General features: G+C 41.8%; 1 protein-coding gene across 4 annotated transcripts in view; it reads left to right on the plus strand.

Moving 5' to 3' along the window:
- Znf81 (zinc finger protein 81) overlaps positions 1-26,865 on the plus strand; it is an 81,207-nt gene that overhangs the window by 39,739 nt on the left and 14,603 nt on the right. For all 4 annotated transcript variants that reach the window (XM_045140801.1, XM_045140798.1, XM_045140800.1 and 1 more), the window contains exons 3-4: positions 11,548-11,674; positions 25,607-25,696. In XM_045140801.1, coding sequence (XP_044996736.1) covers positions 11,548-11,674; positions 25,607-25,696 — 217 coding nt within the window. The remainder of the gene's footprint in view (positions 1-11,547; positions 11,675-25,606; positions 25,697-26,865) is intronic.

Genomic DNA, 26,865 nt, shown 5'->3' on the forward strand with positions numbered 1-26,865 from the left:
TCAAACCGGTGTCCTTAGGCTTCATAGGCAAGTGCTTAACCGCTAAGCCATCTCTCCAGCCCAATGAATTGATTCTTGATAGACTACCTGGTAGCCTCAGTTCAGTCAGTCCAGGAACTGTTCCTCAGAAGGTCAAGCAATGATTAGAAGCTTAGAACTTTCGTCTCTACTTCCCATTGGATGAAGAAGAGAAAGCACCTGGAGATTGAGTTGTTAACCATTCCTAAGTGATGAAGCCTACATAAAAGTTCCTGATAGATGGGGCTCAGACAGCTTCTGGGTTGGTGCCATTTAGAGAGCATGGGAGCTCCATGCCTCTTCCCATATACCATGCCCTGTATGTGGCTTCCTCTTGCTACTCACGTGCATCATTTATTTTTCATTTTTATTAATTGAAAGACACACACACTGAATGAATGAATGAATGAATGAATGGGTGAGCCAGGGCCTCTAGCCATTGCAATGAACTCCAGATGCATGCACCACTGTGTGCATCTGGCTTATGTGGGTCCTGAGGAATTGAACCGCGGTCCTTAGGCTTCCCAGGAAAGCACCTTAAGCACGAAGCAATCTCTCCAGCTCACTTCTATCCTTTGTAATATCCTTTAGAATAAACCAGTAAATATATTTCCAGAGTTCCATTAGGCATTCTTGCAAATTATTGAACCTGAAGAGGAAATTGTGGGAACCCCAATTGGTCAGAAGCATGGGAAGCCTGAATTTGTGATTGGTGTTGGGAGAGGGGCACTTGTGTGAAACTTAGATTTAACTTATGTGGTAACTCCAGGTAGTTAGTTCGTGATTAAATTTAGGTCATCTATTGGCTTATGCAGAGAATTGCTTGGTGTTGGAAACCCATATATTAGTGCAATTAAAAACCGTTGGTGATAGGCTCTCTACCCTCTCCTGCCTTCCACATGGCAGAAGCTCTCTCCTCTTTCTTCTCTTTCCTTCCCTTAGTCTAATAAAATCTCTCTAAACCTCAAAAATAATTGATTATTCCTTTTTTGAGAAGTGTGTGTGTGTGTGTGTGTGTGTGTTCATAAGTGTAAGTGCATGCATGTGTTGTGGAAATTAGAGGAAAACCTTGAATATTGGTTTTCAACTTCTACCTTGTTTTGAGGCAGGGTCTCTCTTGTTTTATAGGCTAGCTGGCTTTGGAATTTCTTGGGAGTCTCCTATCCCCACCTCCTGTTTTGCTGTGGGAGTACTGGGATCACACTACTGTTTCTTGCTTTGTGTGGGTTATAGTCAGGGTTCTATAGAGGAACAGAGCCTATAGAATGAATTGCATTAAAAGGGAAGTTACTGGATCAGCGCACAGCAGTCCAACAATAGCAGGTTGCAGGCTTGAGAGTCAAGTAACCCTGTAGCTGCTCAGTCCTTGAGGCTGGATTCCTTAGCTGTCCCAATCTGGCACTGAAGGCCTGGAGGCTTCCTGGAGAGCTGCTGGTCTTCAATCCACACTGGTCTTCAGTCCACACTGTAAAGCAGCAAGCAGCACAGGCAGCCAGGTGGAGGTACTTTCCTTCCAAGAGCTTCCTTAGATAAAGCACCCCTCCTCCAGGGGCTGCCCACTCTGGGGGAAGGGTTCACCCTGGGGGAAGAACTTCCTCCTTGAATAATCCTTCCTGGAAGCAACCTCCGCACTTTTTGGATTTCTAAATAGACCAAGTTGACACAAAACTTAGCCATCACACACAACAAGCACTTTATCCCCTAAGCTATCTCCCCAGCCTTATTTTTCCTTTATTTATTTATTTATTTTATTTTTTTCTTGTCCAGGCTGACCTGGAATTCACTATGTAGTCTCAGGGTGGCCTCAAACTCACAGTGATCCTCTTACCTCGGCCTCCCAAGTGCTAGGATTAAAGGCGTGCGCCACCACGCTTGGCAGTGTTTTTCCTTTTTTATTTTATCATATATACAGTCACTGCCTCTTGTAAGACATACAAAAATTTGAAAGGCCTGTGGAGAATTTTCTCCCAATAATACCTATCCCTCGTTTCTCCAGTGCTTCTGCACATTTACCAATGAGTGCAGTATTCTAGTGACTGCTCTGACTAATCTGACAGAGGCTATAGCCAAATCTATTAAATTTGTTTTATAAAATATTTAATTGAGTCCACAATAAACAGTATTCTACTCTAATAGGCAGGATGAAGCCAACCCCTGGTATTGTTTTTCCTCAATTCTGACATCCAGCATCCTGGATTCAAACAGTTGAACAGATCCCATAAGTCATCAAAGTCTGCCATACCAAGCTAGGTATTTTTCTCCTTTAAGTTTTGGTTTTGACTTTTCTACACAACACGAGACACTAATGTAGGTACAGAAGAATATATTAGCAATTGTACTGATTCTGCTTTGGTCCCAAAGAGTACTTTCATCATAACAAACCCAGACAGTAAGTTGAGGCTAAGTGAATGCTTTCCAGGGCCAAGGCTGCAACATTGATCATCTTAGATAAAATCAGGGCTTAATTTCTTATCACATTTTCTAATTTTTTTGAGACAGGAGCTCACTATATAGTCAATGCTGCCCTTAAACTTGTGGCCCTCCTCCTCCTGCCTCCTGAGTACTGTGATTACACATGTGTATCACCATGCCTGGTTCTCCTATCACCTTTTCTGATTCTTATCATGGGAATAACTTCCTGCAGAGTACATATAGCCAGTTATCCCTGGAGGAAGGTCTGCCTAGAAACCCAGGATAACCTTGTTTTGGAGAGATTTCTAAAGTCATTTAAGGGCTACAAAAACCACTGGGGCAATCTAAAAAAATATTTTTATTTAAAAATATTTTTTAGGGCTGAAAGGTGGCTTAGGTGCTTGTCTGTGAAGCTTAAGGACCCTGGAGTTCGTTTGCAGTGGCTGGAGGCCCTGGCACGTCCATTCTCTCTCTACCTCTTTCTCTCTCTGTCACTCTCAAATAAATAAATAAAAATAAACCACAAAATTAAAATATTTTTAATTTATTTGCAAGGAGAGGGGAGAGAGAGTGGGTGCACAAGGGCCTTCTGCCACTGCAAATGAACTCCTGTGGGTGCTGGGGAATCAATCCCAGGCCATTAGGCTCTGTAAGCAAGCACCTTAACTGCTGAGCCACTCTGCAGCCCTGGGGCAATTCTTTATCACTTGTAGATCTCCTATGACTACCACTCCCCCACCCCTCCCAAGGTACATATCCTATTTCAGGAGGGAACCAGTAGATGTTTGGCTTCCACACAAATAGTACAATTCCATTGTGCTCTGTGAAGAGTGTATTATTTACAGCTGGTGGGGCCTCATAAGTATGAATCATAGCAGTTATGGATACAGGGTAAGAGTATCTCTAATGTGACCTTTTAGACAGCTGAGCATTTAAAATAATTTTTTTAAATCTTTATTTATTTGAGAGCAACAGGCAGAGAAAGAGGCAGAGAGAGAGAGAGAGAGAATGGGCGCGCCAGGACTTCCAGCCACTGCAAATGAACTCCAGATGTGTGTGCCCCCTTCTGCATCTGGCTAACGTGGGACCTGGGGAACCAAGCCTCGAATCGAGGTCCTCAGGCTTCACAGGCAAGCGCTTAACCGCTAAGCCATCTCTCCAGCCCAGCTGAGCATTTTCAACTGTTAAATGTAGAAACCAAACAAGTAAAGAAATTGAACTTATTCAGGTAACTCCCATAGGTAGAATACCACAGTTCTAGAGATCAAAGTGCTTCTGTGGGAGGTTTTACCTTTCACTTGCGTAGAGAGGGGTAGACAAGTTATAGACAGAGAATCCAGTGGGATTATTTTTGTAATAAAAAAATTCCCAGTGAGCTGAACAGGGATTTTTTAAAAAATATTTTTTATATTTTAAATAACTTTAAAAGTTTCATTTATTTATGATTTTTTAAAAATATTTTTATTTATTTATTTGAGAGAAAGAGGTAGAGGTAGAGGGAGGGAGGGAGGGAGGGAGGGAGAGAGAGAGAGAGAAAGAGAGAGAGAGAGAGAGAGAGAGAGAGAGAGAGAGAAAGAAAGAAAGAAAGAAGAAAGAGTGATAGAGAAAGAATGGGCATGCTCTGGCCTCCAGCCACTGCAGATGAACTCCAGATGCATGTGCCTCCTTGGGCATCTGGCTTACATGGGTCCAGGGGAATTAAACCAGGGTTCTTTGGCTTTGCAGGCAATTGCCTTAACTGCTAAGCCATCTTTCTGGCCCTATTTATTATTTTTTTTTTGAGAGAGGAGGGGGGAGAGAGAGAATGGGTGCAGCAGGGCCTATAGCCACTGCAAATGAACTCCCAATATATGCACCACCTTGTGCATCTGGCTTTAGGTGGGAATCAAACCCAGGTTGTTAGACTTAACAGGCAAGTACCTTAACCATTGAGAGATCTCTCCAGCCCTTTGTACATTGAAACAAAAAGTTGGTTGAAACCTAACATGAGTTAAACATTAAACAAAAACAAGGAAGGATTAAATAAATATATAATTATATATTTATAAAAAATATAAAATGTAAGACTAGCTGGGTGTGGTGGCACATGTCTTGAATCCCAGCACTTGGGAAGCAGAAATAGGAGAATTTCTCTGAGTTTGAGGCCAGCCTAAGAATACAGAGTGGGTTTCAGGTCAGACTGAACTAGAGTGACACCCTACCTCAAACCACCCCCCCATACACAAAAAATAGGAAGATTTCTTCTATGGAAAAATCATTAAAATTTAGAGCAAACTATCAGTAAAAACTATCACTTGGAACTATACACAAATAATGCAAAATGGAAAGAAGATATTAGATGCCCAAAATTCTTCTAGCAGACAAAAGGCTGGACAAACTTTTTGCTGCCATTCATGTAAAAGCATGACTCAGATGGCCAAAATTTCAGAACATGGAGCCAAAACCTGAAGTAGTTTACTTAGACTTTGAGATCTAATCAAGGAACTCATGATATTTAGCCAGACAAATAATATTTTACTTTATTTGGCATTTGTTTATTATTATTTGAGAGAGAGATGGAGAGAGGAAGAAAGAAAAAGAAGGAAAGAAGGAAGAAAGGAAGGAAGAGGGTTATAACAGAACTTCTTGCTTCTGCAAATGGACTCCAGATGCATATGCCACATTGAGCGTCTATCTGGCTTTACATATGCACACGGGAATTGAACCTAGCCAGGCAGGCTTTGCAAATAAGCACCTTTAAAACTGCTGAGACAGGGCTGGAGAGATGGCTTAGCGGTTAAGCGCTTGCCTGTGAAGCCTAAGGACCCCGGTTTGAAGCTCGGTTCCCCAGGTCCCATGTTAGCCAGATGCACAAGGGGTCGCACGCGTCTGGAGTTCGTTTGCAGAGGCTGGAAGCCCTGGTGCACCCATTCTCTCTCTCCCCCTCTATCTGTCTTTCTCTCTGTCTCTGTCGCTCTCAAATAAATAAATAAAAATTAAAAAAAAAAAAACTGCTGAGACATCTTCCCTGCCCCTCAATATTTGTATCATAAAATAGTAATTTGGTTTCCAATTTTCTTGTCAAACTATGCTTTCCCTGTATGTATGGTTTCGATGCTTTTGTTTTTCTGTTTTCAAAATCATTTTCCTTTTATTTTCAGTAGTTTGACTATGGTGTACCTAGTAGTTTTCTGTGAATTATCCTTCTATATTTGAAGCTGTAAATAATATGTCTTTCACCAAGTAGGAAGTTTTTGCCAATTATGTTTTAAATATTGTTTCTGCCATTCTCTCTTTCTGGATCTCGGATTGTATGTATGTATGCTACTTTTTAATTTTATTTAACCTATTTTTTCTTGGTTTATGTGGCTATAATAAAAGTACTTGAACATGGGTAATTTATAAAAAATACAAATTGTGTGTCTCACAGTTCTGGATGCTGCAAAGCTTAAGACCAAAGTGCTGGCAGGTTTGATGTCTACCAAGGGCTGTTTTCTACTTCCAAGAAACCTTGTTGTATGTTCCAAAAGGGACAAACACTGTGTACTAGTATGGCAGAAAGGATGGAAGGGTGAAAAGTAAGGGTCCAAGATAGTTCTTTCTTGCCATTTTATGAGTACCAATCCATTCATGTGAGTTCTACCTCCATAAAGCCATACCTAATAACATCTGCACCTCTCAAAGACCACCACACTCTCTCTTTTGAGGTAGGGTATTACCCTAGCCCAGGCTGACCTGGAATTCACTATGTAGTCTCAGGGTGGCCTCAAATTCACGGTGTTCATTCCTTCTATTTCTGTCTCCTGATTGCTGGGATTAAAGGCATATGCTACCATTGCCTGATACATCTCTTAATACTGTTACATTGAAGATTACACTTTAATATTTATTTTGTAGGTGACACATAATCAGGCAATAGTATTCCAACCTCATAATTCATCTTTCACACATAGAAAATGCCTTCATTTCTTTCCAAGAGTCATCTAAATCAGATATAGGTTAGATTTAAGACACAGTTCATTCTGAGGCAACTTCTTCAGCCGTGAGTTTGTGAAAATAAGCCATTTTCTTCCACAGTACAGTAATGGGACAGGCAGAAGATATATGTCCCACTTCTAAAGGGAGAAATGGAAAAGAAGAAAGGTATAATGGGGGACTGGAGAGATGGCTTAGCAGTTAAGGCACTTGCTGGCAAAGCCCAAGAACCCAGGTTCAATTCTCCAGTACCCACATACCAGATGCACTAGGTCGCACATGCATCTGGGGTTTGACTGCAGTACCTAGAGGCACTGGTGCGCCCATGCTCCCTTCCCCCCCCCGTCGTCTTCTTTTTCTTCCTCCTCCTCTTCCTCCTCCTCTTCTTCTTCTCCTCTCTCTCTCTAAGTAAATAAATATTTTTTAAAAAGGTATAATGGGTCCAAAGTAAAGTATAACAAGGCAAACAACATCTCCATTATCTTAGTAGCATAAGGTATGAGGGACCCTACATTCAGGGCCTGCCTGGGCTACAGAACGAGTTCTAGGCCAATCTAGGGAACTTCGTCAGAGCCTGTCTGAAAGTAAAAAGTAAAAAGCGGGCTAAGAATATAGTTTAGTGCTAGAGTGCTTGGTTAGCATGCACAAGGTTCAGTCCTCAGTACCACAAGCAAACAATATCCACATAAAACCAGATGCACAAAGTGGGGCAGGTGTTTGGAGTCTGGTTGAGTGGAAGGAAGCCTTGGCGTGCCCATCCTCACTTTGTTCTGTCTGCCTCTTTCTCTCTCAAATAAATAAATAAAAATACTGTGTAGCTCAGGCTATTCTTAAAGTTCAGATTTTCCTACCTCAGCTTCCCAAATGTTGGGATTGTAGGCATGTACCACCATGCATAGCTTATTTTTTTTTTAAATAAGTATTTTGTCCTGGAAGTACATTGGGGATCTAATGGGGAGAAGAATTTTAGAGGTAGGGGAAAGGGAAGTGGGAAGGAATGAAAACACATTGTATATACAAGCATGAAATTGTCAAAAAAGAAGTAGCTCTCCAAGAAATTACTTTTCTAAAGAGCAATATTTTGTCTATAAAACCATCATCTCACAACTATTATTGTACCCTTTAGTAAAGAAAAGTATTCGTAATTGAAAGAACACCCCCCTTCTCTCTGATAATCTAAGAGACATAAAAGCTGCTTAAAATTTTCAGCAAAGACATTTGGTACACCTTTGTTGCAAAAAACAGCAAAAGGAATTACTTACTTAAGTGAGGGCTTTCTGCAGGCTTGGATTGATTATAAAAGAAATCAAAATTTCCAGGCATAATAGCAGGTAGTTTCAGAAACTGAATCCCCCATGCCAGCGTTCAGATACATTTCTTAGAATCTATAGTCATTTCAATTAATTTTCTTCCCTTCCTCTATTTGTGAAAGAATGTGACTTCCTCATGTGATGATAATACAAGCTGTACCCTAGCACAGTGTTACTGTGAGGATAAAGCGAAATAACCCACATGAGTGCCCTTTGCAAAATTTCAGTATTCTGTACAGCAAAGTATTCCTTTGAGCCATGCTGCTATAATGGATTGCAAGCATCAAAAAGTTTTCCTTAACCAAATATTTTAAGGGCTGGAGAGATGGCTCAGCAGTTAAGGTGCTTTCCTATAAAGCCTGGCAACCTGAGTTTGATTCCCCAGTACCCACATAAAGCCAGATGTACAATGTGGTGCATGCGTCTAGAGTTCATTTGCAGTGCCTGGAGTCCCTGGTGTGCCCATTCTGTTTTACCTACTCAATTCCAGGCCAGCCTGAGCTAGAGTAAGACCCTACCTCGATAAAACATTATAGCGGGCTGGAAGATGGCTCAGCAGTTAAAGTACTTGCCTGCAAACCCTAAGGACCCAAGTTTGATTCCCCAGTATCCACGTCAAGCCAGTTGCACAAGGTGGCACATGTATCTGGAGTTTGTTTGCAGTGGCTAGAGACCTTAGTAAGACCAGTCTCTCTTTCTATCTGTCTCTCTCTCTCTCTAAAATACATAAATAAAATATTTTTAAAGTATTTATTTATTGGAGAGAGAGAGAGAGAGAGAGAGAGAGAATGGGTACATCAGGGCCTCTGGCGATTGCAAAGGAATTCTAGACACATGCACCACTTTGTGCATCTGGCTTATGTGGGTACTGGGAAATCGAACCTGGATCTTTTGGCTTCTCAAGCAAGTGTCTTAACTGCTAAGTCATCTCTCCAGCCCAAATAAAATATCTTTAAAAAACGTTTTACTTAACATTTCTTGAAAAAAATGTTCTGTCCAGTGTTTATAGTTGTTATCCATATGAAGTCTGATCTGGTAAAAATGATGCACTTATATTGAAGCTTTGAGGTATGTGTGAAGGTTTGTTTTTCTTGCAGTACTAATATCCATGTCTTCTAGCACAATTTGTTGAAAAGACTTTCCCTCCCACCATTTTATCACATAGGCACCTTTATCAGAAAACAGTTGTTGATATAGATATTGTTCTTTCTGAATTACATTGTGTTTCATTAGTATATATATTCTTATATCAGTGGCAGACTGTCTGAATTACCATAGCTTTATAGTAAGTCTTAATATTAGGTTGTATAAATCCTTTATAATTTGTCTTTAACTATTTTGGTCTTTCTTTCTTTCTTTCTTTCTTTCTTTCTTTCTTTCTTTCTTTCTTTCTTTCTTTCTTTCTTTCTTTCTTTCTTGGTTTTGTATTTTGAGGTAGGGTAATTAACTATGTAGTCTCAGGGTACCCTCAAACTCACAGCGATCCTCCTACTTTTACCTCCTGAGTGCTGGGATTAAAGGCATGCACCACCACGCCTGGGTGGTTTTTCTTTTACATAGCCATATAAAGTTTAAGATTTCCTAGTCAGTTATTATCAGAACATTGACAAATGATTGAACAAATAGAAAATAAATCAGCAAAGTGATAAGAAATTTCAATAATATTCAACCTACTTGATTTATATATTGTAGAACTCTGTTCATCAATAGCCTAATACACATTCTTTTCAGGGCAACATGGAACATACTTCATCTTTTTGTTTTTGTTTTTGGAAGGTAGAGTTTTACTTTAGCCCAGGCTGACCTGGAACTCTATAGCCCCAGGCTGGCTTTAAACTCATGGCAATCCTCTTACCTCTGCCTTCCTGTGAGTGCTGAGATCAAAGACATGCACCATCATGCACAGCTGAAACATACTTCTTTGGCTTTTTTTTTTTTTTTTTTGAGGTAGGGTCTCCCTGTAGCCCAGACTGACCTGAAATTTACTAAGTAGTCTCAGGCTGGCCTTGAACTCATGACAGTCCTCCTACCTCTGTTTCCCAAGTGCTGGGATTAAAGGCATGTACCACCATGCCTGGCTTGGACCATACTTATTAATAGACTATGTATTGAAAGCATATGCAGCATATTATATCACTGTCATGGAATTAAATTAGAAATTGAAAGCTATCAAGAGAAAATGGCCATATTTTTGAAGTGTGAATGAATGCAACAAACGACAATAAAAAGAGTATGTGATGCTAAAAAAAAAACAAAACAAAGGATTGATCTGGGCATGATGGCACAACATATCTTCAATCCCAGCACTCAGGAGGCAGAAATAGGAGGATTGCTATGAGTTCAAAGCCAGACTGGGACTACAGAATGAGTGTGAGGTCAGCTTGGGCTACAGTGAGACCCTACCTCTAAAAAATAAAAATAAAAAGTAAAAGAAAAAAATGGGATGGGGAAAGGAAATAAGGGGAGGGAGGCCAAGAAGATGGCTTAATTATTAAAGATACTTGCTTGCAAAGCCTGACAGCCTGGGTTCAATTCCCAAGCTACCCACATAAACTAGAAATAAAAGTGACTCAAGCATTTGTGTTTGTTTGCAGCAGTACCAAGAGGCCCTGGTGTATGGGTACATGTGCACATGTGTGTGAACACACACACACACACACACACATACACACAAACTAGATTTTTGTATTTATTTTCATGGATCAAGATGAGAAACAGGGCTGGAGACATGGCTTATGGCTTAGCAGTTAAGGCATTTGTCTGTGAAGTCAAATAACCCAGGTTCAATTCCCCAGGACCCACATAAACCAGATGCACAAGGCATGCAGCTGGAATTCATTTACAGTGGCTAGAGGCCCGGTACACCCATTCATTCTCTCTCTCTCTTTCTCCCTCTCCAATAAATTAAAAAAAAAAACAATAAAAAATGAGGAACAAGGGCTGGAGAGATGGCTTAGTGGCTAAGGTTCTTGTCTGTGAAACCTAAGGACCCAGGCTTGATTCCCAGGTCCCACGTTAGCCAGATGCACAAGGGGGCGCACGCGTCTGGAGTTCGTTTGCAGAGGCTGGAAGCCCTGGCGCGTCCATTCTCTCTCTCTCCCTCTATCTGTCTTTCTCTCTGTGTCTGTTGCTCTCAAATAAATAAATAAATAATTTAAAAAAATGAAAAATGAGAAACAAAACAGAATCAAGTCTAAATCTTGTACAAAATTATTTTTATTTATGATATATCTTATTTATTATTTTTTCATGTTTTTATTTATTTGAGAGAAAGGGAGAGAGAATGGTTGCACCAGGGCCTCCAGCCACTGCAAATGAACTCCAGATGCGTGCGCCTCCTTGTGCATCTGGTTCATGTGGGTCCTGAGGAATCAAAGTAGGATCCTTTGGCTTTGCAGGCAAACACTTTAACTGTTAGGCCATCTCTCCAGCCCCCAAACTATTTTTATTTGTTTATTTATTTTATTTGAGAGTGCGTGTGCATGCGAGAGAGAATGGGCACACCAGGGCCTCCAGCCACTGCAAACAAACTCCAGACACATGCGACACTTTGTGCATCTGGCTTATGTGGGTCCTGGGGAATCGAACCTAGGTCCTTTGACTTTGCATGCAAATGCCTTAACTGCTAAGCCATGTCTCCAGCCCCCCAAATTATTTTTTAAATGGAAGACTAAATCTCATATATAATGAATAACAGAACTTTATGATTATATGTTTGTGTTGTATATAGTATTATATACGTATATTTCATAGGCATATAATATAGCATGAAATCATTAAAAATCTTCCTATACATCTTTAGCTATCACCCAGTGTTGATCATGTCACCTTGAACAGGATTGTGTTGTTACAGGTCCCAGTGTCCTTTGAAGATGTGACAGTGGACTTCAGTAAAGAGGAATGGCAGCAACTGGACTCTACTCAAAGATGCCTATATCAGGATGTAATGCTAGAGAACTACAGTCACCTGCTGTCAGTGGGTAAGGACAGACAACCTGTGGAGTTGTGAGGAACCTCTCATGGGGTTCAAATGTTCTCCCCCAAAATATGTTGAAGCCCTAACCCTCAGTACTTCAGAATATTACCTTATTTGGAAATATTCTTTTTTAAATAAAATTATTTTATTTATTTATTAGAGAGAGAGAGAGAGAGACAGAGAAAGAGAGAGAATGGAAGTGCCAGGGCCTCCAGCCACTGCAAACAAATTCCAGACACATGTGCCACCCTGTGCATCTGTGTACTGGAGAATCAAACCTTAAGTTTTTCAGGCAAGTGCTTTAACCACTGAGCCATCTCACCGGCACTGGAAATAGATTCTTTACAGAAGTAATCCAGCTGTAATGATGTGATTAAGATAGGTCTTAATTTAATATAGCTGTTATCGTTATAAAAGGGGAAAATGTGGATGCATAAATACATTTACACTCATAGAGAAGACAATGTGAAGACACAGGAAAAGATGGCTTAGGATTGGAATGGTCCATCTGCAAGCCAAGAAATGTATGAGGCCTCCAGAAGCTAGGGAAGAGGCATGGAACATTTCCTTCCCTAGCCCCTTCACAGTGGGCATGGCCCCAATTCTGACATCTTAATTTTGGACTTCTAGTCTCCAGAACGGAGACAACAAATTTCTGTTCTGAACCTTCTAGTTTGTGGCACTTTGTAATAGAAACTTAGGAAACCAATACAAATTTTCATATTTGGAAATGAGGCAGTACTGTGAGAAATATCTAAAAATAGGAACCTGGCATTGGGTAGCAATGATGGGCTGAGGGTGGGAATGTTTTGATCTTCTTGGCACAAAAAGTCTAGGTTTACTTAGAGAGCCTATTGGTAGGAACATACTTGTCAAAGGTGCTTTTGATCAGGTCACAGGTGGAATAAGAAGCATGTTAATGCAAACTGGGAGAAAGGCAGTCCTCATTCTAAGGTTGCAGAGATCCCGAGTGGAATTAGTCTCTTGGGTGAAAAACAGAAATTGTAAGTGATGAAGTTTAATATTTTTTTATTTTTATTTACTTATTTGAAACTTAGAGAAAGAGGCAGGCACAGAGAGAATGAGTATAGTCACCCCAGGGCCTCCTGCCACAGTAAAGGAACTCCAGATGTGTGTGCCACTTTGTGCATCTGGCTTTACATAAGTACTGGGGAATCGAACTCAGGTCCTTAGGCTTTGCAAGCAAGTACCTTTTAACTGCTAAGTCATCTCCCCAGCCCTCAACTTTAGTATTTAACTGAGGAGATGTCTAAACAGACTATTGGATGAACAACATGGTTTCTCTTTGCTGCTTATCATAAAATAGGAGATGAAGGACATAAATCAGAAGAGGAATTACTGGGAAAAAGGTACCTTGATTTGAAGATTTTAAAACTGCCAGCCTATCCCTTTGCAAAAGTTGAAAAAGAATATGCTCTGCTACGAGCACAAAGGGTGTGCACGGGCAACAGGTTACTCCAGCAATTGATTAGGTGTGTGAATTGTGAATCCCGCCAATCATCTCAGTGGAAACATCGCCAGAGTGGGAAAAGGGGAACAGGTATTAGAGGGAAGGACAAAAGCTATTGGATTTCTGGGATTCCATAGATAAGAAATAGAATGTAATGTTCTTGGAGCATGAACATATGTTATCCTTAAGAAAATGGAAGACGGACTTCATGAAAGGTTCAGAGGTCAGCAGGAGTATAGCTGCCACCACAGCGCCTGAGGGCACAGGCATGGAAGTGAAGGGACCCTACTGCCATCTGTTTCAGAAGTCAGAATCACCTCCTTGTTTCTAGGTCCAGGGAGGCGGGGTTCCCACGTCTAAATTGTGGTCACTCCTCTTAAAAGTTTCTTGAACTTTCTCTTCTGTTGGATATCAATTTTGTGTTGGTGAGTAGTCTTTGCTGAAGTTCACCACCCACTTGGGCTGCATTCTCCAGTAACATGACTCCAGTAGGACACAAGTTCAGTACCCCAGGGGCTTCTACTGTCTTCACATCATTCACAGGCTGGGCCTTAGTAACAAGAATTATGTGCCCTACAGGCAGCCCCAGGAATGAATGGCTCTTCTGTGTGTCAAATTGTAGCTTCCTACTACTCGTAGGGTTTTAGCACCCGGCTGTTCTGTGTTCACTTGCTATACTGAGGCAATTCTTGTTCAATTTGTTTTTTTTTTTCCCTCTCGACTATTATCATATTCAGTTAGTGAGTGTGATGTTTAATCTTCATTTTCCACTTGACTGGATTTAGAATCTCCTAGAAGACTGGTAAGATACACATCTGGATGTGCCTCTGAAGGCCTTTCCAAAGATTAATTGAGGTGGTAAGAACCACCCTGAGTGTGGGTGGTACCATTCCCTGGGCTTGGGGTCCAGATGGAATAAAAGGGGGATAGTCATCAGAGGCCTGGAATTCCCTTCTCTCTGATTCCTGGATTACCATGACATGAACTCAGTTACTCCGTCATGTCTTACCATGAACCCTCTGAATCTATGAACTGTTCTATCAGGTATTTTGCCACAGCAATGAGAAAGGCTAACTAACTAAATTCAGGGCCCATAGCAACCCAACAGGCATCTCTCAAAAGGAGAATAGTTATCGATAGCAGGTGGCACACCTCACTGCTACACCCTAAAGATAGCATCTCCCTCTGCTACTGTTCCTTTAAGCACACTGGATCTGCTGGTCCCATGGACCAAGTGGCAGAGTAGCCTTAGACTTATTTGCAGGGCCTTCTGTTAGGGGCCATAAATCTAGCAGCTTTTTGGATCATTTCTGTACCAGAGTAGCATACACAAATGAAGAATTGTCTCCAGGATCCAAAGAGGCTCAGAAACATTGTACTTTTTTCTTACTTATAAGAGAGGCTAAATGCAACAAATTTATCCTTTACTTTAGAAGGCATTATCTGGACATGCCCCAAACTACTAAGAATCTACCAAATGACTCACCTAGAAATTTCCAAGAGGTAGAAGGTCCTCTATGCTGTTACAATAAAGCATGAAGGTCATTACCAGATGTCAAGAGCATGCACTAGGACTTTCCAGCCTCCAGAACTGTGACCCCAATAAACTTCTATTACATATAAATCACCCAATCTGTGGTATTCTGTTTACAGCAGTAGAAGGACTGCTTCTACCTTTAAAAAGTTATAAGAGCCAGGCATGGTGGTGCACACCTTTAATCCCAGCACTCAGAAAGCAGAGGTAGGATTGCTGTGAATTCAAGATCAGCCTGGGACTACAGAGTGAGTTCCAAGTCAGCCTGGGCTAGAATGGGACTGTACCTTGACAAAACCAAAAGATAACCAAAAAAGATGCCTAAGAATTTAGAGATTCATTATCCTCCCATGGCCCCATTCCATTTTAATATTTATTTATATTTATTTATTTGACAGAGAAAGAGAGAGGGAGAGAATGGGCGCACCAGGGCCTCAAACCACTGCAAATGAACGCTAGACACATGTACCCCCTTGTGCATCTGGCTAACGTGGGTCATGGGGAATTGAACCTGGGTCCTTTGGCTTTGCCGGCAAGTGCCTTAACTGCTAAGCCATCCCTCCAGCCCCCCATTCCATTCTTTTTTTGTTGTTGTTCATTTATTTATTTATTTGAAAGTGACAGAGAAAGAGGGAGAGAAAGAGACAGATAGAGAGGGAATGTGCGCGCCAGGGCTTCCAGCCACTGCAAACGAACTCCAGACGCCTGCGCCCCTTGTGCATCTGGCTAACGTGGGTTCTGGGGAAATGAGCCTCGAACCAGGGTCCTTAGGCTTCACAGGCAAGCTCTTAACTGCTAAGCCATCTCTCCAGCCCCCATTCCATTCTTTAGGATTCTATTCCTTCATAGTTAAATGCTTTCACTTTAATAGCAGACATCCTTCAAGGTTGTGAATTCAATTTGGTTTGTAATTTAGTCCCTTGCAGGATGAGTCTGGTTTTGGTTTTTATCATTTTCAGCTTTGTGGATACAGGAGCTAAGGCTATCTTTCAAGGCAGATGTGGAAGCTTTTCATTTTCTGAGGCAAGGTCTTTCAGTGTAGCCCAGGCTGGCCTCCAGTTCATGATATTCCTGCCTCTGTCTCCCAAGTGCTAAAATTACAAGTGTGTGCCACCACACTTGCCCCAGGTGTACACTTTGCCAGTGTAATTTAAAGTAATAGCCAATTTTATTGTACAAAATATTCTAGCTGGGCGTGGTGGTGCACGCCTTTAATCCCAGCACTCGGGAGGCAGAGGTAGGATGATCAAGATGAGTTCAAGATCACTCTGAGATTACATAGTGAATTCCAGGTCAGCCTGGGCTAGAGCGAGACACTACCTTGAACTCCCCCCCAAAAAAGTTAATAAATAAAATAAAATTCTAAGATATCAAAAACATGGACTCTCAGAAAGTTATATCTCATAAGTGATTAGGAGTGTACAGTGTTGATACTTTGCTTATCTGTGTAACTATATCACACCATCAGAGTCCTCTTTACTAGTGGAAATAGTACATTTAAGTCTAATCAAATTAAAGGACTAATTTCAGAAACCCCAGAACTAATCAGGAAAACCAATTAAGATTTTGTTCCTCTGGAAATATGTTCAGTACCAAAATCTGTATTAGGATTTTCCAGAGAAATTGAACCAGTAAAGAAATCTGGGCTGGGGTGCTAGCAAATCTAAAATTCATAAGAACAGGCCGGTAGTCTTGAAATTCAGGTAAGAATTTTAGCTGTAGTCTTTAAAAAAGTATATTAAAATATATTTATTTATTTATGGGGGACTGTAGAAACATATGTACATAGATAGATAGATAGATAGATAGATAGATAGATAGATAGATAGAGACAATGGGCATGCCAGGGCCTCCAGCCACTGCAAGTGAATTCCAGACACATGTACTACCTTGTGCACTCTGGCTTATGTGGGTACTAGGAAATTGAACCTGGGTCCTTTGGCTTTGCAGGCAAGCACGTTAACCACTAAGCCATCTCTCCAGCCCACCAAAAAGGACCACATATCTCTGAGACTACATAGTAATTCTAGATCAGCCTGGGCTAGAGTAAGACCCTACTTCAAAAATCCAAAAAAAAAAAAAAAAAAAGGACCACATAAGCAAGATGAATAAGGTAGCACATGCATCTGGAGTTCGTTTGCAGTGGTTAAGTAGTAGTTAGAGGTCCTGGCATGCCCATTCTTTCTCTGCCTCTTTCTTTTTCTGTCTCTCAAATAAATAAATAAAATATTTTTATTTATTTGTAAACAGAGAGAGAGAAAAGAAAGACAGAGATTAGGCATGTCAGGGCCTCCAGCCACTGCAAAGAGACTCCAGATGCATGTGACACCTTGTGCATCCAGCACCATGTGGGTACTGGGGAATCAAACTTGGATCATCAGACTTTGCTGGCAAGTGCCTAAATCAGTGAGTCATCTCTCCAGCGCCTCCTGCTTTTTTTTTTTTTTTAATTTTGAGGTAGCATCTTACTCTATACCAGGCTAACCTGGAATTTACTCTATAGCTCAGGCTGCTCGTGAACCAACAGCTATCCTCCTATATCTGCCTCCCAAGTGCTGGGATTAAAGGAGTTCTCCACCATGCTGGTGGCTGCAGTCTTAAATCCAAATCCACAGGGGAGTCAGCAGGCTGAAAGCTGAGGCAGGTTTTTTCTTTGCAGTCTTGATGCAGAATTTATTCTACCACCAATCACATTCTTTTTTTTTTTTTCTTTTAACTTCAGAAACATGCACCACCTTGTGCATCTGGCTTATGTGAGTCCTTGGGAATCAAACCTGGGTCCTTTGCAGGCAAGTGCCCTAACTGCTAATCCATCCCTCCAGCCCACATGTTCCATTTGCTCTCATCCCAGTGGGTTATGATTACTTCATGTGGTGACCAAAGCGGTGAAAAACTAGAGCTGGACCCTGCTTTAGAAACAAACAAACAAGGGCTGGAGAGACAGATCAGCAGTTTAAAGTGCTTGCCTGCCAAGCCTGACAACCTGGGTTCAATTCCCCTGCACCCCTGTAAAGCCAAACACACAAAATGGCCCATGTTAGAATTTGAGATTGACCAAGGCAACATGGGGAATATGAGAAAGAGAAAAACCAATCTCAGCAGCACAGACTTTAATGGAGAACACCGAGGGCAGCCTTCTCCTCTGGGAAATGAGAAGTGTGGGCCCCTTGAGTGGGCATTGAGGATTTTAAGGAGTTAGGCTTCAGGGCAGCCTGAGCTGGGGGAAGTGGGGATAGAGTTAAACAAACTTTAGGCTGCCTCTATCCACTGTTTACTTTTCTTTGGGAGTGAATAATGGGAAGATAGAGCCTTTCCTTTTGTTTACTGATCACCCACTGAGAAAGGATTAGGGCTGCTTCTTTTTTTTTTTTTTTTAATTTATTTATTTGAGAGCGACAGACACAGAGAGAAAGACAGGTAGAGGGAGAGAGAGAGAATGGGCGCGCCAGGGCTTCCAGCCTCTGCAAACGAACTCCAGACGCGTGCGCCCCCTTGTGCATCTGGCTAACGTGGGACCTGGGGAACTGAGCCTCGAACCGGGGTCCTTAGGCTTCACAGGCAAGCGCTTAACCGCTAAGCCATCTCCCAGCCCTAGGGCTGCTTCTTAAGTGGTCGGATAACTCCCAGAGTCTGGCCATCTTCAAATTTATGTTTTACGGCCCCAAAGAATTCTTCAGTGAGGTCAATGATTCATAAATCCTTTAGTCCATGCCTCTAGAGTTTGTTCACAGCTGCAGGAGGCCCTCATGTACCTATACACACACACACACACTCTCTCTCTCTCTCTCTCCCCCTCCCTCCTTCTCTCTCAAATCAATCAATGAATAAAATATTCTAAAAATAGAGCTTGAGAGTACTTACCGGTATAAGAATAAATTTCATTCAGAACAATTGCAATAAGGACATCATGGAGCTATAGAGATGGCTCAGCAGTAAAAGGTGCTTGTTGCAAAGCCTACTTGTCTGTGTTCAATTTCCTAGTATTCACATAAAGCCGGGTACACAAAGTGGTACATGTGTCGAGTTAGTTTGCAGTGGCAAATAGGTCCTGGTGTGCCCATAATTTCATATTCTTTCTTCTTTCTCTCTCCCTCTCAAATAAAGAAATAAAATATTTTCAGAAAGAAATGAGGGCTGAAGGGCTGGAGAGATGGCTTAGTGGTTAAGCGCTTGCCTGTGAAGCCTGAGGACTCTGGTTCGAGGCTCGATTCTCCAGGACCCACGTTGACCAGATGCACAAGGGGGCACACGTGTCTGGAGTTCGGTTTGCAGTGGCTGGAGGCCCTGGCGCACCCATTCTTTCTCTCTTTCTGCCTCTTTCTCTCTCTCTCTCTGTCGCTCTAAATAAGTAAAAATAAACAACAAAAAAAAGAAAGAAAAGAAAAGAGGGCTGAAGAGATGGCTTAGCAGTTAAGGTGCTTGCCTGCAAAGTCCAAGGACCCAGGTTTGATTCCACAGAACCCACATAAGCCAGATGCACAAGGTGGAACATGCGTCTGGAGTTCATTTACAGTGGCTGAGGCCCTGGTGCGCCCATTCTCTCTCTCTTTTTCTGCCTCCCCCTTCTTTGTCCAAAGTAAATAAATAAAAAAAAGAAAAAAGACATCAATGTACAGCTGGTCTAAATTCCAACTACAACTTGGAAAAGTGGGGTTTTGTAAACAAGGGAACAGTAGGGGCCAGTGGATGGAAAACTGCTAATAGTAAATAGCCACAGTAAGAAGGTGGTTCTGGCTAAACTAACCTAAAAAAGATTTGCTGAAGTCATGCCAGAGTGGTCAAATATCACCTGTGGGGTGATGAGAGATGAGGAATTTGATCAGATATGAAGAATTGTCAGATTTAAAAAACTATTTTACTTATTTATTTGTAAGCAGAGAGAGAGAGAGAGATGCAGAGAGAAGGGGCACGCCAGGACCTCTAGCCCACTGCAAACAAACTTGAGATGCATGTGCCACTTTGTGCATCTGGCTTAATGTGGGTACTGGGGAATCAAGCTCTGGCTGTTAGGTTTTGTAGGCAAGTGCCTTAACCGCTGAGCCATCTTTCCAGCCTACAGTGTCATTTTAAAAAATATATTTTATTTATGAGAGAGAGAGATAACCACAGAGAAAGAAAGGGCACATCAGGGCCTGTAGCCACTGCAAATGAACTCTAGATGCATGCACCACCATGTGCCTCTGGCTTATGTGGGTGGAATCAAACCTGGGTCCTTTGGCTTCACAGGCAACAGCCTTTATTGCTAAGCAATCTCTCCAGCCCCGTTGTCAGATTTTTAATTTGCAAGATTTTTAAGTTGAGGGCTCAGCTGATGTAATGGGATTTGTAGTAGACAGCTTCAGGTCACTGAGATGAACTTCCAGACCAGTTACAGTTATGGAAGGAAGCGATTGAAGCTTACAGATCTAGGGAAAGTTCCATAATGGCAGAAACTGGCTTGCCCTCACAGGTCCAAGCAGAGAGAGGAAAAAAGAAAAAAAAAAAAAAGCGATACCACACAGCACACATCAGGAACTCCAGGCACTTTCCATATCTTTAGGTTGCAATGTCAAATCCACCACTACACCTTAGATGCAGGACCCTGAGACCCACCTTTTGACACCCCCTCCAGCCAGGTGGCAGGAAACCGAAGAATTTTAATAAGCTCCTGAATCCACTGGGAGTCATTTATTCAAACTACCACAGGATTCTTGCTAAAATTGTGTGATGTAAAGATGGACAGAGAGTTACAAAAGTCAAAACCTATTTAGAAAGATGATTCAGAGGAACCTGACCCATGTTTGGTCAAGGAGAGAATGCACTTGAAGTGTCTAGGTTGTAAGTGGTCCTACTTGGATTATGTGGTTTTCTATTGGCTTTAATCACTGGGCATGCAGTACCTTATAGGAGATACCCTAAGGAAGTTTCTGTATTCCAGACATAGTCTTCCTCCTTTTCATTGTGAAGTAGTAGTCATATTTCACCTTGGTAGTCGGGATCAATTAACCCAGCCAGCATACCAAGTCACTTTTTAAAATTTTATTATTTATTGATTTATTTGACAGAGAAAGGGAGGAGAGAGAGAGAGAGAGAGAGAGAGAGAAGAGGGGAGGGGAGGGGAGGAGAGGAGAGAGAATGGGTGTGCCATGGCCTCCAGGCACTGCAAAGGAACTCCAGATGCATGCATCCCCTTATGCATCTGGCTAATGTGAGTCCTGTGGAATCAAACCTGTGTCCTTTGACTTTGCAGACTAATGCCTTAACTGCTAATCCCTCCACCCCGGCCAAGTCACTTTTTTAAAGTCTTTTTTTTTTTTTTTTTTTTTTTGGTTTTTCGATTTTTCGAGGTTGGGTTTCACTCTAGCCCAGGCTGACCTGGAATTTACTATGTAGTCTCAGGGTAGCTTTGAACTCACAGCCATCCTCCTACCTCTGCCTCCCAAGTGCTGGGATTAATGGCGTGTGCCACTGCGCCGGGCTTTAAAGTCACTTTTTTTTAAACAAAGTACTGTTTATTTTGTTTTATTATTATTTATTTGTATGTGTATGCATTTGTGTGTATATGTGGGTGCACACATATCACATTGTGTGTGGTGTCAGAGGACAACCACGCAGTGTTTATTCTCTCCTTCCACCCTATGTGAGAGAGAGTTTCAGCTTTTGGATTCTCCTGACTCTACTTTCCATTGTTGTAGGGGTGTTGGCATTACAGATACATGTGCCACTTTGCATTGAGCTTTTCATAGGTGCCCAGGATGATTAAATTCAGGTCGGCAGACTTGCAAGCAAGAACTTGTAACTACTGAGCACTCTCCCCAGTCCAAGTCACTTTTTAAAAATCTGTTAATTAAGAGGCACATGAATCTTGAACAACTTGCCTTATAACTTCTACTTCAGTGGACTTGCCGTGTCTCCTGGTGGATGCATTCCACCCTTTGGAAGTTAGGGTTCTATAAGGGAATACCATAAAGCCACAGAGACAGGAAGTAAATATTTTGCTAGTGGATTTCTAGGAGCAATAGTGGGGGGAGTTCATTCTTGGCCCAGGAACATTGGAGCAGGGCTGCATCCCTGTGAAGTCGGGACACACATCATAGAACTAATGATGATTATTCCCAAACCTCCCATTTTTGTTTGTGTTTTCAAGGTAGGGTCTCGCTGTAGCCCAGGCTGACCTGGCATTCATTCTGTAGTCCCAGGCTAGCTTCAACCTCACAATGATCCTCTTACCTCTGCCTCCCATGTGCTGGAATTAAAGGCGTGAGCCACCACACCCAGACCTATTTTTTCTTTCCTTTCCTCTCATGCGCGCTCTCTCTCCCTCTCCTTATTATTATTATTATTATTTTTGAGATAGGGTCTCACTGTCTAGCCCAGGCTGACCTGGAACTATATAGTCTCAGGGTGGCTTCAAACTCAAGGTGATCCTCCTACCTCTGCCTCCCAAGTGCTGGGATTAAAGGATGCATCACCATCCCTATTTTTTTCCATTTTTGCATAGGAATATATATATCCTTTGCCTGCACACTGCTGTATTTTGAAAGAAGGTAATTTTCCAAGTTTCATAGGTTCACAGATAGAGAGGAACTTGGCCCCAGGATGTGATCTGGATGGTTTTGATGTCAGTATTTGGGACTTTGAATTAATGTTTTTTTTTTTCTTTTTGGTCTAAGAGTTTATGCTGTAATGATGAAGACTTTTGAAAAAGAGACATCAAAACAGAAGAAAGGGCTAGAGAGATGTCTTAGTGGTTAAGGTGCCTGCCTACAAGGCCTTTGGATCCAGGTTCGAGTCCCCAGTACCCATGTAAGCCAGATGCACAAGATGGAGCACATATCTGAAGTTCATTTGTAGTGGCTAGAGGCACTGGCATACCCACTATCTCTATCTGCCTCTTTTTCTCTTTCAAATTAATAAATAAAATATTTTTGTAAAAGACGACTAGTTTGAAAGAGAAAGGGATTAATTGGAATAGCAGTGGGGAGAGGGGACAAAAGAAGGTCATAGGAGTGGATTATGATGAAACTACAGTATGTCTATGCATTCACATTCTCAATAAAAATAGGTAAAAAGAAGAATTACAAATGACCAATAACTATATGAAAATCTTCAACACTCTTAGTGATCAGGGAAATGCAAGTCAAAACTACATTGAGATATCTCATCCCAGTTGGAATGGCTTTCGTCAAGCAATCAGCAACACATGTTGCTGAGGTTGCGGGAGAAAGGGAGTAACTCTCACACACTACTTGGTGGAAGTGTAAATGAGTGCAGGCACTATGGGAATCAGTGTGGATGTTCCTCAGTAAAACTAAAAATAGGGACTGGAGAGATAGCTCAGCAGTTAGGGTACTTGCCTGCAAAACCTAAGGACCTGAGTTCGATTCCCCAGTACCCACGTAAAGCCAGATGCACAAGGTGGCATATGCATTTGGAGTTCATTTGCAGTGGCTGGAGGCTCTCCTATGCCCATTCTCTCTCCCCTCCCCTCTCTCTGTCATCTATCTACTTGCCTTTTTCTCTCATTCTCAAATAAACAAAAAAGTATTAAAAAAAAGAAACTAAAAATAGCTGGGTATGGTGGCATACACTTTTGATCCTAGCCTTGGAGAGTCTGAGGTGGGAGGTGTGAGTTTGAGACCAGCCTGGGGCTCCAGAGTGAGTTCCAGGTCAGCATCAGCTAGAGTGAAACTCTACCTCAAAAATTAAATAAAAGGACCCCCCTCCAAAAAACCCCCACTAAATAACTAAAAACAGATCTACCATATTATCTACCTTTACCACTCCTGGGTATATGCTGAAAGGATCTAAGTCAGTGCGCAAAAGAGATGTGTGCTTATCCATGGTCTTTTTAGCCTACTGACAATATTTAAATATGAAATCAACCTAGATGTCTATTAACAGATGACTGTGTATAGAAAATGTGGTATTCATGCACTGTGGGGTTTCATTCAGCCATAAAGAATAATGCAATTATGTCATTTGTCTGAAAGTAATTGGAACTGGAGACTGTAATGTTAAACAAAATAAAAGAGTCAGAAAGATAGATACGCATTTTCTCTAATGTGTCAATCTATCATCTGTCTATATACAAATGACATGAAAGTAGAAGAGGTGTATTTGAGAGAAAGAAGGGGACAAGTAGGAGTGAGGAGTGAGGAACAAGAGAAAGTAATGGGGAATGAATATAAATAAAGCATATGAAATACATGTATGAAAATATAATGAGAATGGGGAGATAGTTCAGTGGTTAAAGGCACTTGCTTTCATTTTATTTATTTCTTAGTTTGAGAGAGAAAGAGAGAGGAAGGCAAACAGAGGGAAAGAATGGGCACTATAGGATCTCTAGCCACTGCAAACAAACTCGACTCATGTGCCACCTTGTGCATCTGGCCTACATGGGTACTGGGGAATTGAACCTGGGTCCTTTGACTACCCAGGCAAGCGCCTTAACCACTAAGCAATCTCTCCAGCCCCATGCAATTGCTTTCAAAGCCTATCTGCCCAGGTTTTATTCTCCACTGTCCACATAAAGCCAGATGCACAAAGTGGCACATGTGTATGGAGATCATTTTCAGCAGCTAGAGGCCCTAGCACACCCATAATCTCTGTCTCTCTTGCAAATAAATAAAAATATTTAGGCAGATATGGTGGTACATTTCAAGGGAGGCTGAGGTATGGGCATTGTGGTGGTTTGATTCAGGTGTCCCCCATAAACTTAGGTGTTCTGAATGCTAGGTTCCCAGCTGATGGATATTTGGGAATTAACATCTCCTGCAAGCAGGGTATTGTTGGGGGTGGGCTTATGGGTATTATAGCCAGTTTCTCCATGCCAGTGTTTGGCACACTGTCCTGTTCTTGTTGTCCACCTTATGTGGGCCAGGGGGTGATGTCCACCCTCTGCTCATGTCGTCATTTTCCCTGCCAGTGTGGAGCTTCCCCCTCGAGCCTGTAAGCCAAAATAAACCTCTTTTTTCCCACAAGCTACTCTTGGTTGGGTGATTTCTACCAGCAATGTGAACCTGACTGCAACAGGCATCTCTGTGAGTTTGAGGCCAGTCAGGTCTAAAGTGAGTTCCTGGTTAGCCTGGGATAGGGTGAGATCCTGCCTTGAAAAATCAAAGATATTTTAAATAAATAAAATATTGTAATGAAATTCATTTTGTATATTAATTCATATATAATTTAAAGATTAAATTCTAAAAGACTTTTTAGAAAATGGGGTAGAGGTGAATAATTTTGCAAATGAAAAGGACATGAGTTTGGAGGGATTAAGATATATTCTTTTGGAATAAATTTTGCCCCCCACCAGCTAGGTAGAAATCCTAGCCCCTAGTATTCATAACATGTGGCTTATTTGGGAGTGGTCTTTATGGAAGCAATAAAGTTAAAATGAGGCCATTAGAGTAGGCCTTGATCTAATATATGCATTATCTGTATAAAAAGGGTAAATTTGATCACAGAGGTATATAATACTATATAATGAAGAAGGTAAGGATGGGAGTGATGGTTCTGCAAGCATGCCTAGAGAGATGATGATGTGATGTAAAGAGGAGACAGTCATGTGCCAGGGAATACAAAGGATTTCCAGTAAACACTAGAAGCTAGAAGACCCAAGGAGAGATTCTCACCTAGATCCATCAGAGACAACATAACCCTGACTCCTTGATTTCAGATTTCTAGCCTCTAAAAATGTGGAGGATACATTTCCATTGTATTGAACACCCTGATTTTTAGTACTTTGTTGGCAGCCCTGGGAAGCCAATACGGAATTTCAGTTGAGAAAATTTGCACGCTCAGCTGTAGGTCCATCGGGGAGATCTGAAGGGTTTGGTGGCAGTGGGCCTGATTCGTTGAAATTCTTCAGTCCCTTCTCAACCCTGTGATTATTATTCTGTTCCTGTAAGAAAGCAATTACCTGGATCCAATTCTCTGTCATGTTCTCTGAACAGGGTGTGAAGTTCCCAAGCCAGAGGTTATCTTCAAGTTGGAGCAAGGAAAGGCACCATGGATGTTAGAGGAGGACCGTCAGAGCTGTTCAGGTATGTGAGTAGGACCCAGGCAGAAAGATGTGGAAGTTCTTTTTTTCAATGACCAATGACTTTAAAATGCTAGCATTGCTGTCTTTTAAGTTTGTAAACTTTAGAAATTGTTTGAGGTTAGCTTCATCATTTTAGGTACCAAATTGTTCTCTCCCTTTATTTTAGTTGTTATAAACTGCCTTCTTTGCTTGGTTTTCCTCTAGAAGAATTACTCCTATTTCCCCACTCTCTGGACCATACACCAGCCTTTCTCACAATGGATCTTACTTCTTTAGATATTCTCTATTCCACTTTTTAAAATATTTTACTTATTTATTTGAGAGGGAGACAGGATGGGCACACCAGGGCCTCTAGCCAGTGCAAATGAACTCCACATGCTTGCGCCACTTTGTGCATCTAACTTTATGTGGGTACTGGGGAGTTGAACCTGGGTCCTTTGGCTTTGTGGGCAAGCTTCTTAATTGCTAAGCCATCTATCCAGCCCCTCCTATTACTTTTTTTTTTTTTTTCTTGAGGTAGAGTCTCGCTCTAGCTCAGGCTGATTTGGAATTCATTATGTAGTCTCAGGGTGGCCTCAAACTCACGCAGTCTTCCTACTTCTGCCTCCCAAGTGCTGGGATTAAAGGCATGTGCCACCGTACCTGGCTTCCACATTTTTTAATTTTTTTTTTAATTTTTTTATTTATTTATTTGAGAGCGACAGACACAGAGAGAAAGACAGATAGAGGGAGAGAGAGAGAGAGAATGGGCGCGCCAGGGCTTCCAGCCTCTGCAAACGAACTCCAGACGCGTGCGCCCCCTTGTGCATCTGGCTAACGTGGGACCTGGGGAACCGAGCCTCGAACCGGGGTCCTTAGGCTTCACAGGCAAGCGATTAACCGCTAAGCCATCTCTCCAGCCCCACATTTTAAAAATTTTTATTTATTTATTTGAGAGTGACAGGCAGAAAGAGAAAGAGGCAGATAGAGAGAGGGAGAGGGAATAGGCATGCCAGGACCTCCACTGCAAACAAACTCCAGATGTATGCGCCCCCTTGTGCATCTGACATACGTGGGTCCTGGAGAATTGAGCCTCAAACCGGGGTCCTTAGGCATTGCAGGCAAGTGCTTAACCACTAAGCCATCTCTCCAGCCCTCCTATTACATTGTTTTTTTCTTTTCGAGGTAGGG

This window comes from Jaculus jaculus, chromosome X, assembly GCF_020740685.1.
Source record: "Jaculus jaculus isolate mJacJac1 chromosome X, mJacJac1.mat.Y.cur, whole genome shotgun sequence".
In the NCBI taxonomy this organism is placed as follows: domain Eukaryota; kingdom Metazoa; phylum Chordata; class Mammalia; order Rodentia; family Dipodidae; genus Jaculus; species Jaculus jaculus.